The following is a 13,746-nucleotide window of genomic DNA, read 5'->3' as shown; positions in this document are numbered from 1 at the left end:
CAATGAAATGTTTTCATTATCGTCATTGTTGATGAAAACAACGCTGCGGTAGATGTAGACGCACGTCACGCCAAGTTTGGGACACTCAAAAAATGGGTCTCATGCCTCCAATTGCTAAACTAAATGAGATCTCAAAGTACATTTGTGTGGGACTGTAGTTCACAACAACAAAAAACTAGGGCTGTCAAACGATTAAAATTTTTAATCGAGTTAATCACAGCTTAAAATTTAATTAATCGTAATTAATCGCAATTCAAACCATCTCTAAAATATGCCATATTTTTCTGTAAATTATTGTTGGAATGGAACGATAAGACACAAGACGGATATATACTAGGGCTGTCAAACGATTAAAATTTTTAATCGTTAATCACAGCTTCAAAATTAATTAATCGTAATTAATCACAATTCAAAACATCTCTAAAATATGCCATATTTTTCTGTAAATTATTGTTGGAATGGAAAGATAAGACAAGACGAATATATACATTCAACATACAGTACATAAGTACTGTATTTGTTTATTATGACAATAAAGCCCCAAGATGGCATTTACATGATTAACATTCTTTCTGTGAGAGGGATCCACGGATAGAAAGACTTCTAATTCTTAAAGGATAAATGTGACTTTGTATATTGTGACTAAATATTGCCATCTAATGTATTTGCTGAGCTTTCAGTAAATGATACTGTAGCAATTTAACTGTTCTGCCCAAATGCATGATGGGAAGTGCAACCATGACTGTGCGTGGTGGCACCAATTCATATATCTTCTAACATAGGGTGTTTGGTAAAAGATCAACTACTACCTTTCTTCCCCACGTTGCTTCCCACAATACTTCTAAATGTTGTGGGAGGGATTTTAAGGCTTTGGAGAATTAAAAGCACGGCTACAAAGACTGCTGGAATCCACTCCACTCAAATGACGCTGCCTTTTAGCCCTGTATATAGGTATAACGGCGCAATTATTGGTTGAATGCGACAATGCGTGAGTGGGTCGTGCCGCGCACGCGTCAGTTGCGTTAAATATTTTAACGTGATTAATTAAATAAATTAATTACCGCCTGTTAACGCGATAAATGTGACAGCCCTACAAAAAACTATTCTGTTCTCGTCGAAACTAGTACAGCTCTTTCCAAGGCAATTACAATATCTCCTACTCGTTAAATTAAGACTCGCACTTGTCTTGTGCAACAAGCATAATCGATCGAGAGTCAGCTGAGTGGGCCGGGTTCTAGCGGCGACGTAGCCAAGCAAAGTTGCTCCCGGCCGGATTAAACGGCGATTGGCATAGAGGGTGTTGAAGTCGCTGGGGAAAAGTGACAAAAAGAGGAATAGGTCGTGCCATAAGATTATTGTACTAAACCACAGCAACTGCACATATATGCATTTTAATACTACTTAATTGGATACTCTTCGCTTGATTAAACTCCCAAGCTACTCATGCATGGGCTCAATGGCACTGTACTTGATGTGGCGCAGGACATCAATGCAAAGCAACTTCAGAATGAGCGTGTATCAGCAATAGAGCAAATTTATTTTATTTTCCTTCATTTAACATTTTATACCGTTTATTTCTTTGATTCCTCAAAATACTTCCAAATTGCGGACATGTTGGTGGTGAGTAGTAGTAGCAGTAGTTTTGCTGCTTCTCACCATGTTTTCATGACGTCATCACAAGAGGACTAAGGTTCTTCACACCTTTTTTTTTTTTTTTTTTGGTGCTTCAAATATATCTGCTGTGTGTGTCTCATGATTATGTGTGACTATTAGGGTTGTAACGGTACACACAAGTCATAGTTCGGTACATACCTCGGTACAGGGGTCACGTTTTGGTACAAATAGGCTTTTTTTTACCGGAGCATTTGAAAGTTAATTTGTTCTTTTGGCTAAAACTAAAAAGCAGCTCTGATTAAAGTACAAAATAAACAGAAGAAAATATCAAAATTGTGAATTGTGTTTTTATTGTTCTCACATTCTTTAATTAACTGTGTGTTTATGTGCAAAAATAGACAGCACACCTTTTTGTAAGGATGCACTGAGGTAACAGTTAAAGTCAGGTAGCACTCACCTGCTGGCAACCTTGGGAACCATTTTGTAAAAATAAGATACTACCATTTTCAATTTTCAATTAACCACAGTTAACCATTAATAGTGAGCATATACTCCCACATGAGAAATATTTTTATATTGGTTAAAATTAAATTAAAAGTGCAAATCGTTCCAAAACTGAAAAAACATCTCTTGAAATAGTGCAAAAATAAATACTCACTCAGTGTTTCAATGACTTCAGCCTAGGGCTAGAGCAAAATAAACATTTCCTGATATGAAAGTATAAAATAAATAAACTACAAAAAGTGTTAGTAATTCAGGTAGTGCCTGGGTCACGAACAAGGTCCGTTCCTACGCTGACGATATAACCCGCGTAAGTCGGAATGAACCCTTTAGGTACCCCAAAATAATCCCTGAATCTCAAAATAACTATCCAAAAACATGTATTATACGTCATTTTACTGTCCTCGCCAAGACGTTACAGCTAAATCCCAGCTAGACAACGAGCTAAACTGTAATCTTTCCCCTCTCTCTTTCACTCGGCTGAGCGACTCTTTCATGGGCGCAAATGCACTCTTCGTCGTGTGTGCGCATGCACTCTTCATCTTGTGCGCAAACACATTCTTCTTCATCTGTACATGCGCACTAACTTCCATGCATACTACCAGCTTTACGCTTCCTGTGCCAAAATAAAAGCATGCATCTCAAAACAAAAGTCAACATTTTAAGCAAATACACATTTCGCCAAAGGGCAGAACATTCATATTAATAAAATAAAGAGAAAAAAAAAAAGAGACGCTGAGGTACAATAAGGTACTGCTTACACGACAAAAAACACACAAACAGACAAAAAAACCCAAAAAAAACACGGGAGATAAAATAGCGGATGGGAGTCCGGCGTTGTAAAGTCGAAATCATATATGTCGGGTACGTCATACTTTACTTTATTAGTATAACATGTTCTGTCCTCACTAAATGTGAACTTGTTCAGCTTTACAGACATCAAACAAGGCAATTGCACTTTTTGAAGCTTTTTACTTCCTTCACTTTTGACAATTTATAAAAGCTGTAACACACATATGTACACTTATGATCAAAACGACACACATTTTAACAATAAAACACTTGAAACGAAACAATTAGTGTTCAAACGTCCATCTAGTCTGATCAATATGTAAATTTAGTAGATTAAATAAGCCTAATTTGCCGAGGCACAAGTCTGCTATCTTAAGTGCTATGAATGCTAACGTATTTAAAATTCTCATAGCAAATCGCTCAAATGTAACTTCACAAACTGTAGTTCTAAACTTAATTACAAATGCCAACACAAACATATTTTAGCTGAAACAACCTACAGCCTTATGTGGGCCAAACCAGAGCGCAGCTTTCCTTTATCAGTCTGCTCCTCAGTTAGTCGACAGTCCAGCCAGACCCAACACGGCCACCAGAGGGCAGTGTATCCTCCATCATCAAAAAAAAATACAATACTTTTGGACTTTTTGGATAGTTATTTGGGGGTACTTAAAGGGGAAGTTCAGAATTTTTTACATCAAGCTTAATCTTTGCGTTAGTGAGCGTTTAATTAGTCGGTGGAGTTGATTTCAACAAATTCCGTGTAGTTTGTTACTTATTTGTTAGTTTTAGGGCTCCGGAGTGGCTAAGCTAGCGAGAGTCAATTGGGCTGATTTAGCATGCCAATAAAAAGCAACATGAAAATCATCGATGACCTATGCAATCAACAGTGTTGGCTATGTTTTCGGGATAAAGTTATTGTGGGTGTGAATCTTTCTTTCAGTCTAAAAACAATTTAATTCATATCTGTCACTAAGGCTACGTTCATACTACAGGTCTTAATGCACGAATCCGATTTTTTGTCATATCCGTTTTTTTGGCGTGCCCGTTCAGACTGCCTTTATCCATTGAGACCGTTCAAGTATTACGCATGCGCACTAATTCGCGGTCAGACACGCGCTGAGCAAGACGACCCACATGCGCAGAAGCATCAAAACAAATGACACGTCATCCGTCATTCCAGGGATATCATATTTTGCTTTTCAAAAGGAGGACACAAATAACAGACATAAATAATCCCCGTTTAGGCTTATATTCAAAGTTTATATGGATCGATAGCATGCACGCACGGTCCGTGCACGTCACACACACATACGGGTAGTTTGCCCCGACCTCGGCCGTGTAGGCGATGTTGAAATATTGCTCACTTGGAGCAGAGAGAAAACTGAGCATTCTCAGGCTTATCCTCAACCCATTTTTATTTTTTTATGACTGTTGTCAAGCTCAGCCCTTCCCCAAAAGCCATGTTCACTGCAAGCTAGGCGCTAATAACGCACAGCGGCACCGCTACGGTAAGCGTCTCTCTCGCTATTTGATGACGTAATTGCTGCATGAAATCCGATTTGGGAGAGTGGACAGTACAGACCGCCGCGACAGTCTGGAAAAATGTGGCCCAGATCGGATTTAAACCACTTACGAAAGTGACCCAGATCGGATTTGAAATGGTCCAGTTCTATGCGACTTCTCACGTTCAGACCGTCAAGTTAACGCCTGACTCGAGTCGGAAAAACGCGAAAAAATCGGATTCGTGCATTAAGACCTGTAGTATGAACGTAGCCTAATTGACAATTTACCTCCAAATATATGTTATATCACAAGTTACCCAAAGTTGTCATTACTCCATGATTTCTAGATAAATTATTAAAATTTGATGAAAAGCTGAATATTGAGCTGAAAAAAAAATCATTTCTATTTATGATATTTTAAATGGGGAATTAAGTTAACATGTTTAGTCTTGTAGTTTGTAGTTTTGTTTAGTACTTGTTGTCCCACACTTTTCATTAAAAATTTCCTATGCCTTGATACCCAACATGTCTGTGATTTTGCAGGTGAAACTCCCTTTTCCTGTTGATCAAATCACAAATCTTCCACGGAATGACTTCCAAACGTTGGTGAAAATGCACAAACTGACCTCAGAACAGCTTGAGTTCATCCATGACGTGAGAAGAAGGAGTAAGAATCGCATCGCTGCACAACGCTGCCGCAAGCGAAAGCTCGACTGTATCCTGAATCTTGAATGTGAGATACGAAAACTGGTGAGTCCATCCATTGCTGCCAACACTTCCGTTTTTGCGTCATGACACTTTTTGTCACTGATATTGAATGAATGCAAAGTAGTAGCTGTACAATGCCCTGTTTTTACGTGCAGCTTTTTAGCTCCTCCAATAGTGTCAACTATCATTTTTACTGTTAATTTAAATCACATTTCTTTATACAGCCCATTAGTCCTCAACACATTGCAAGCGATATGTCACCTTTCCATGTTGCTCTTCAAACAACTGTGTCAGTATCCAAAGAAAGAACCAGAAAATTAATTGACTACTCAGTTTTATTTAAAACTGTGAGGAATGGAAAAATCAAGCAATAAAAATGCACTGCACTACACAGAAGCTTAACATGCTCAAAAGCTTAATGGCAGATTGCAAGCAACTATCAGGTGCCTACAGCCACCTACTGTACAAGAGTGTGGTGGGTTTTATTGATCAATATCTTGTTAACCTGCCTAATCTTGCTTGTACTCATGTTGCTGCCTCGAGTGCTCAGTTACGGTATAGTTGCGTGGGGCTTATTGATTGCACCTTCTTGAGAGTGAAACGCTACAGTGCCACTACAAAATAAGTGGCAAGTAAAAATTGCGTGCTTCTAGTGGTAATGACTCAGGGACAAGTGGTCTCACTTTGATTTTAAACTGCAATGAACATAGTAATTTAAAAAAAACCAAAACAATCCACTGACTTCCCTAATGACCAAGTTAAAGGTGTTTAAAAAAAATTAAAATTAAAGAGGGAGTGGTAGTAATTTGGACTGCGAGTGGGATGGAATTGGGAGTCATTCTCCAAAAGTGGGATAGGATGGGATTTACTTTTTGACTCAACCCCGAGAATGAGATTGAATTGGAGTTTTTCCTATTGGAGCAGGAAGGAACAGGAGTGTAAATTCACTCCCAATTCATGCTAAGGTATTGATAACTGATTGCAATCCACCATTAATCTAAATTTTTGCTTGTTAAGCTTCTGTCTACAGTGCAGTCAATTTGATTGATTGTTATTTTCCATTCTGCACAGTTTTAAATAATGTTGAGTGGTCAGTGAATTTTCTGGTTCTTCATACAGTACATCACATTTTTGCATCGGGAGAAAATACTTTTACTTTTTACTTGTAAAGTTAATTCTAAGCAAGTACTTTCATACTCTTACTTGAGTCATTTTTTGCCCCTGCATCTATACTTTTACTGAAGTAAATAAAAAGTGAGTATTTCGTCCACCACTGCTGGAAACACAAATGTAGTTCAGGGCGACCAGTGGATCAGCACTGTACGACACTTGCGCAGGTCCTCATGGGAAATGAAGTCTTCCGTTTGGCAACACACTTTTGTCCACAGGTGTCGCCAAAATCACAGAAAACAAAGTTATTAACTCATTCACTCCAAGCCGTTTTCACCGGAGCAAGGCCCTTCGCTCCCGGCCATTTTACTGGATTTTGACTGATTTTGCAAGGCCCACAGAAAATTCTGTTCTATTGCTATATAAACATGGAACCCACCAAAAGAAAGATTACACTCTCTTCATTCAGCAGAAAAAAAGTTAGTTCATATCTTTTTCCATTCTTTAGAAATCAGCATTAGAAAATAGCTTAGTTTGAGCAATTTTCCAATTTCTGATGAAAAAACGGAGAAATTGAGCTTTTTGTGAAAGCATACATTTCAAACATAACTTTGACTTATACACAGCTATTTTTTGCATTAGTTACATCCCAAACATCTGAATAATGTTTTCCTTTTACAAAATAAGATAAACAACAAGACAAATAGAGTTTTTGATAGCAAAGTAACAATTTATTTGCTGGTCCCGTGGCTAATCTGGTGAGTCCGGATAAAGATTGGTCTCACTTTTTTCATCATCTTCATCATTGGTTTCAACCTCGGGCTAAGGAGTAACGCAACATGAGCTCCGCAGAACGTGTGTGGAACCTGACGCTGTTGTGGACGTCACCGTCTGTCTCATCAAGATAGATTTTTTTGAATCCTTCTTTGACGATGGTTTCGTTTTCTTTTCAAAACACTCCTCCAGTGTCGTTTGCCTTTTTTCCCTGATCACTCTCCACATTTTTCTCACATGTCTTCACAAGATCCCTCCAACTTCCGTTTCCTGACTATTTTTCTCCAATTCCTTTCTTGGCCCGAGATGAGTTCTTACCAAATGCAGTACTGACCTCCAGTGGCCAGTTTTATCGCTTTAAAATGAGTTTTGAGCTTTGTGCATTGTATCTTAGATACACAGGAACCTATAGATGCCTCTTGTCAAACAAACAAAAAAAAAAAAACGCAAAAGACGTATAAATACATTTTTGGGACACTGAAACAATTAAAAATAGAACATATTTATACATTTTTGAGAGCAAATGAGTTAAGTACAGATAGTCCCCGGATTACTTCGTACTCGACTTACGTGATTTTGACTTTACGACACCGGCATCTCGTCCGCCATTTTGTCTTCAGTCGTTTTCTTTTTTTTTTTCTTTACTCGCGTAAACAGTACCTTATTGTACCTCAGAGTATCTTATTTTTTTACTTTATTAAATTGACGTGTTGTGTCCTCACTTAACGTGAAGTTGTTCAGCTTGACAGACAGCAAAAAAGGCAATTGTGGTTTTGAAGCGTTTTACTTCCTTCACTTTTGACACTTTTGTAAAGCTGTAACACACATATGTACACTCAAAACGACACACATTTTAACAATTAAACATATGAAACAAAACAACTGGTGTTCAAACATCCAACTAGGCTGAACAATATGTAAATTTAGTACATTAAATTAGCCTAATTTGCCTAACAAAAGTCCGCTAGCTTAAATGCTATGAATGCTAAACGTATTTAAATCGCTCACACATAACTCCACAAACTGTAGCTCTAAGTTTAATTACAAATGCATACACAGACATACAGTATATTAGCAGAAACAACTTCCTTATGTGGGCCAAACCAGAGCACGGCTGTCCTTTATCCATGTAATAGCCATACAATGCAACAGTCCAGCCAGACCCAACGATGCCACCAGAGGGCAGTGTATCCTCCATCATTAAATAAAATAAAATACTTTTGGACTTTTCGGATAGTTATTTTGTAGGAGTACTTAAAGGGTTATTTCCGACTTACGCGGAAATTCGGGTTACGTCGCCAGTGTAGGAACGGAACTCGATCATAACCCATGGACTACCTGTATTGCTTTAAGACATAATAGTCGTAAATGAAATTGGTCCCAAAAGCAAAGCAGTGTGGGAGTATTTTGTATTTGAGTGCAAATAGCCCGCCAAAGCGACAATTCCAATTACCTCCGATCAAGTTTTATGTGTTGTACGTTGTGCCCAGTCATATTTCTTATTCTTGTTTTAAAATTTGCACCTTCTTTTGTTTGAAAGAATAAAAAGGCTGGCTTTTTTTCTCTATAATTGGAGTTGTCGGCAGGATTCTCCTTGGAAAAAGAATGCATTGTTATATTACAGGGAAAACAAAAATCGTATCTTCTTGTTTACGTACGTTAACGTCAAGTATGTGTGTGCATTTTTTGCAACTACAGGTGTGTGAAAAGGAGAAGCTGCTTACGGAGAGGAACCAACTGAAGGCTTGTATGGGAGAACTATGGGAGAACTTTTCCTGCCTATCACAGGAGGTGTGCAGTGACGTCCAGATGAGCCCTGAACAGATTCAGTCGTTGCACAACTACTGCCCAGTCCTACGACCCAACAATTCTACTGCCAGCAATCACGCCGCCTACGATTTAAAGCCTTCTAACAGACTTAACATCACCAGCATCAATCTTACTGCCCGTTTGGAATCCGAAACGCCAACAACAAACATTCCTAGTTCAACTGGTGCTTTGGAAGTGGACTCGGAGGGAAACAAGGAAGACAAAGCTATGGACAGCCAATACATCAGCCTGTACACAGATTTAGGGCTGACTGACGAAAAATATGGTCACCAGACAGTAACGGTTGATTTCTGCCAGGAAATGACCGATAAATGTACAACTGATGAGCAGCCTCGGAAGGACTGTACTAAGTGAAAGTACTTTTGTTTATTAATGTTTTTCTTTAATGATACTCTTTTGACAAACCCACTTCTGGGTTGGTTGAGATTACTAAAAAAAAATTTTTTTTTTAGTGATTACTAAAAAAAAAAAAAAAAAAAAAAATTTGTACACATTTGTTTTTCAAAATTTCGTTTTTGTAAACGGTTGACACTAAAGTTGTCTTAATTGCATAAAATCCTTTTCACAAGGTATTCTCCCACCGAATGTGGAAACTTTTTGCTAAATCCTTATAATGGTGCTATGACTAAAGCAGCTTTGAGATAGGGTGGGTTTATGTGTCACTCATAACACAAGAGGGAACCTCATTGGACAAAAACAGTTATCTCTTCTCTAGCAGTGAATAATTGGCTTGTTGCCTTTTTGAGGGCGTGTTCCCATTCTTCCTGCCACTCTGGTTCCATTACTCTTCTCTACCTCTCTCTCTGTAGCTACTATTGTTGGTGGCCGTCATTGAAGTTTTTAATCTACAGCTATTCTCAAACTCAGGGAAAGAAAATCCTCTGAATGTTAAACCTGGTTCATTAGTTCATGCTTCATCAATACATATTTTGCATACAGTATAATGTTTTTTGACTGAAAGTGTTTATGCAAAAATGTCTTTTATTTGTATTTCTGTACAGGCTGTAAACTGATAACATTCCTTTTTTGCCTTGATCTCTCAATGGAAAGATTGTTCTGGCAGATATACAGTATATTTATCTAACAAGCAATACCATGCATTGTTTAAATTTTGACTTCATGCTTTATTGGACAACTACAGAATATAGTGTAGCGCATGGTTACTGTATGAGTGGCTTCAGATATTTGTTTTTACCGTCAATAGAAGAGTTCTTATCACTGCCTGAATGAATAGGTTTTGCATCTCATTTAGTGACTATATGCTGGGTCTTCTTAATTCCCAGGAAATCCATTTGTAAAACTTATTCCCATGAAAGCATTTCTTGGCATATGCCAGTGTTGTTTTTGGCAGCCTTTTCATTTTTGTCTTAGTCTTTTGGACAATAATACTTATTAGTCTTAGTCATATTTTAGTCATTTCAAAATGTCTTCGTCTTGTTTTAGTCAACAAAATCTCATACAAATTTCATGTAGTTGTAGTCGACAACTACTCAAAATGTTTTCGTCTGTAAAATTCAAATTCACCGTTTTAGTTGAAAGATAAAGGTTTCCAACAAATTCGAATGAACATAGACAGACGAGCACATATGGAAGCGTCTACAAGACGTAGTATACAACTTTATGGTGATAATACACACTCAGCAGGAAAAGCAGCACAGTGATCCCTTGTTTTTCACGGTTAATGGGGACCGCCCCCTTCCCCCCGATAAAAAAATTCGCGAAGGAGAGGAGGACCTTATTTACATTAATAAAAAAAATTTTTTTGGGTAAGTGTTCAATGTATTTATTCAGATTTAAAGATACATATAAAACATGTTTTCCCTTTTTTCCCCCCAAAGTATAATTTGAATTAAAAAAATATATATATATATATATATATATATATATATATATATATATTTTCATTGTTGTCGTTGACGAAAACAACACTGGCACTTATGCATCAAATTGCCATTTCCACGTATACACATACAGTGGTATGAAAAAGTATCTGAACCTTTTGGAATTTCTCACATTTCTGCATAAAATCACAATCAAAAGTGATCTGATCTTTGTCAGAATCGAACAGATCTAAAAACTGTCTGCTTTAACTAAAACCACCAAACATTTATAGGTTTTCATATTTTAATGAAGATAGTATGCAAACAAATGACAGGGGGGATGAGTAAGTGAACCCTCTGCATAAGGAGACTTAAAGACAAATTGAAACCAATTTTTACCAAACAATTTAAGACAGGTGTGTGCCCAATCCCCGATAAGTGGTTTAAAGCTGCCCTGCCCACTATAAAACACACGCCTGGTAATAATTGTCTTGATGAGAAGCATTTTCTGATGTGCGTAATGGCTCATTCAAAAGAGCTCTCTGAAGACCTGGGATCAAGGATTGTTGATTTGTATAAAGCTGTGAAAGGATACAAAACCATCTCTAAAAGTCTGGATGTTCATCAATCGACAGTCAGAGAATGGAGACAGTTTGGCACTTTCTCCCAAGGAGTGGCCGTTCACCAAAGCACCAAAAGTTCAGCGCAGAATACGCAGAGAGGTAAAAAAGAACCCTAGAGGGTCTACTAAAGACTTACAGAAATCACTGGCACAGTCCAATATCTCTGTGCACACATCAACTATATGTAAAACTATGGCCAAGAACGGTGTTCATGGGAGGACTCGAAGGAGGGAACCACTGCTGTCTGAAAAAAAAAAAAAAAACATTGTTGCTCGTTTAATTTTCGCAATAAGGCCCTTGGACACTCCACAGAAGTTTTTGGCAAAATATTTTGTGGACTGATAACCAAAGCTGAATTGTTTGGGAGTAACACACAACGTTACAGTATGTGTGGAGGAAAAATGGAACAGCTCAATAACATCAACACCTCATCCCCACCGTGAAGCATTGTGTGGGGAGCATCATGATTTGGGGCTGTTTTTGCTACCTCATGGCCTGGACAACTTGCAATCATTAATGGAAGAATGAATTCAAAAGTTTATCAGGATATTTTACAGGCAAAACCTGAGGCCGACTGTCAGGCAGTTGAAGCTAAAAAGAGGATGGATGCTGCAACAAGACAATGATCCAAAACACAGAAGTAAATCAACTTCAGAATGATTTCCGAAGAACAACATACCCATTCTGGAGTGGCCAGGTCAAAGTCCAGACTTGAACCCCATTGAGATGCTGTGGCATGACCTTACGACAGTGATTCATGTCAGACATCCCAGGAATCTGACTAAACTAAAGCAATTTTGTGGAGAAGAATGGGCCAAGATTTGTCCTGAACGATGTGCCTGACTGATCTGCAGCTACAGAAAGCATCTGATTGAAATTATTGCTGCCAAAAAAGGGGTTGGGCATAAAAGATTAAATGTGATGGTTCACTTACTTATTTTCCCCCCTTCTGTCATTGTTTTCATACTATCCCCATTAAAACATGAAAACCTATAAATGTTTGGGTGGTTTTAGTTAAAGCAGACACTCTTTTCTCATCTGTGTGATTTTGACAAAGATCAAATCACATTTGATGGGGATTTTATGCAAAAATGTGGGAAATTCCAAAAGGTTCAGATACTTTTTCATACCACTGTACATGAAGCTTGGGGATGGCATGGCTCAGTGGCAGTGTAGTTGTTCCCCAACCCAGAGGTTGTGGGTTTGATATTCCCCCAGATGAACTCGTCTAAGTATCCTTGAGCAAGATACTGAACCCCGCATTGCTCCTGGTGCTGCATCACCAGTAGGTAGGTGAGGATACAGTGTATGTAAAGCGCTTTGAGGGCCTTAAAGGTGAAAAGGCGCGATACAAGTGTAACACTACAGTATTTACCATTTAATCATACAGTTAAAGTGGCCATTTCCCCCTTTTTTTTCACTTGTCTTGATCAGATGCTTAGACACGGAGAATGGTATATCAGTGTCTTTACAAAACTTAAGCAGTTTTGTGTGTCTAAGCAGAGTTTGATGTACTCCCTTTGCGTTTTTTTTTTTAAGTTGTGTTGTTCATTCAGAAAAGGCAGCTGGACAGAAGTGTTTAGAGCAGGGTAGCAATATGGGAAAGAATCTCCAGCCCAATCATACTCTAAAATCTGCCCATTTGTACAAAAACCAGCCCAAATGACCTCCCCCTATTCAAGATAACATTTCCCCTTAAACAACTCTATGTGTATTTTTTTATTATAACTAGGAAAATATATATCAGCAGAGGGGGACACATTGTGTGTGTTTCGTCAACAAGCATCGTGCGAGATGTAGTTCTCAAAACTATTATTTTTGTTTCCATAATTATTAATTGACCTAATATAAATTAATTGTTGAATGTCAGAAAATACATGTTTGCAGAGGTGGGTAGTAACACGTTACATTTACTTGAGTAACTTGTTCTTCTAAGACTATTTTTACTAAGCCATACGTTTTACATCAGTAGTTTTGTGAAGAAGAAACACTACTCTTACTCGGCTAATTTGGGCTACACTAGTCGTTACATTTTTCTTCTTTATTCTACATATTAGATTTTAGTTGTTGTTTTTTTTTTTTATGCCAGCGATGACAACAATAGCTCTACCAGTTTCACTAATGAGACGTCGCAACAATAATCACATTCCTCCATTATACCAATCAAACTCAAGCTTGCCGTTTTATGATCACGCCGGCCAGTAAAATCACGTGGCGTCTTTAAAGCACCGTAAGAAATGAAGTATTTGACATGGAGTACTGCCCTCAACATGACTCGAAAGCGAGTATTAAGCTCGCTCTCAGTTTTTAATTGGCACCGATTGACCACGGAAAACTGGAGATATGATCCGTTTGATTTCATAATAGGAACTATGAAGGAACAATTCACTACAACTATTCAAACTAGGAACTATTTCCTCCACTAGAGGGCACTCATGCTCTTTGGACGAATGATGCTTCCGTTCTGTAATT

The 13,746-nt window shown here is 38.0% G+C and overlaps 1 protein-coding gene across 3 annotated transcripts in view; it reads left to right on the top strand.

Annotated features, from left to right (window-relative positions):
- Positions 1 to 10,666, top strand: part of bach2b (BTB and CNC homology 1, basic leucine zipper transcription factor 2b) — a 69,669-nt gene extending 59,003 nt beyond the window's left edge. For all 3 annotated transcript variants that reach the window (XM_057822849.1, XM_057822853.1, XM_057822850.1), the window contains exons 4-5: positions 4,953 to 5,159; positions 8,700 to 10,666. In XM_057822849.1, the coding sequence (XP_057678832.1) occupies positions 4,953 to 5,159; positions 8,700 to 9,185 (693 nt within the window). In that variant the 3' untranslated portion in view covers positions 9,186 to 10,666. The remainder of the gene's footprint in view (positions 1 to 4,952; positions 5,160 to 8,699) is intronic.
- Positions 10,667 to 13,746: the final 3,080 nt, after the last annotated feature.

The sequence above is a fragment of the Corythoichthys intestinalis genome, chromosome 19 (genome assembly GCF_030265065.1).
Source record: "Corythoichthys intestinalis isolate RoL2023-P3 chromosome 19, ASM3026506v1, whole genome shotgun sequence".
NCBI classification, from domain to species: Eukaryota; Metazoa; Chordata; class Actinopteri; order Syngnathiformes; family Syngnathidae; genus Corythoichthys; species Corythoichthys intestinalis.
The sequence above is the reverse complement of the archived record's forward strand: the minus strand, read 5'-3'. Positions and strand labels throughout refer to the sequence as shown.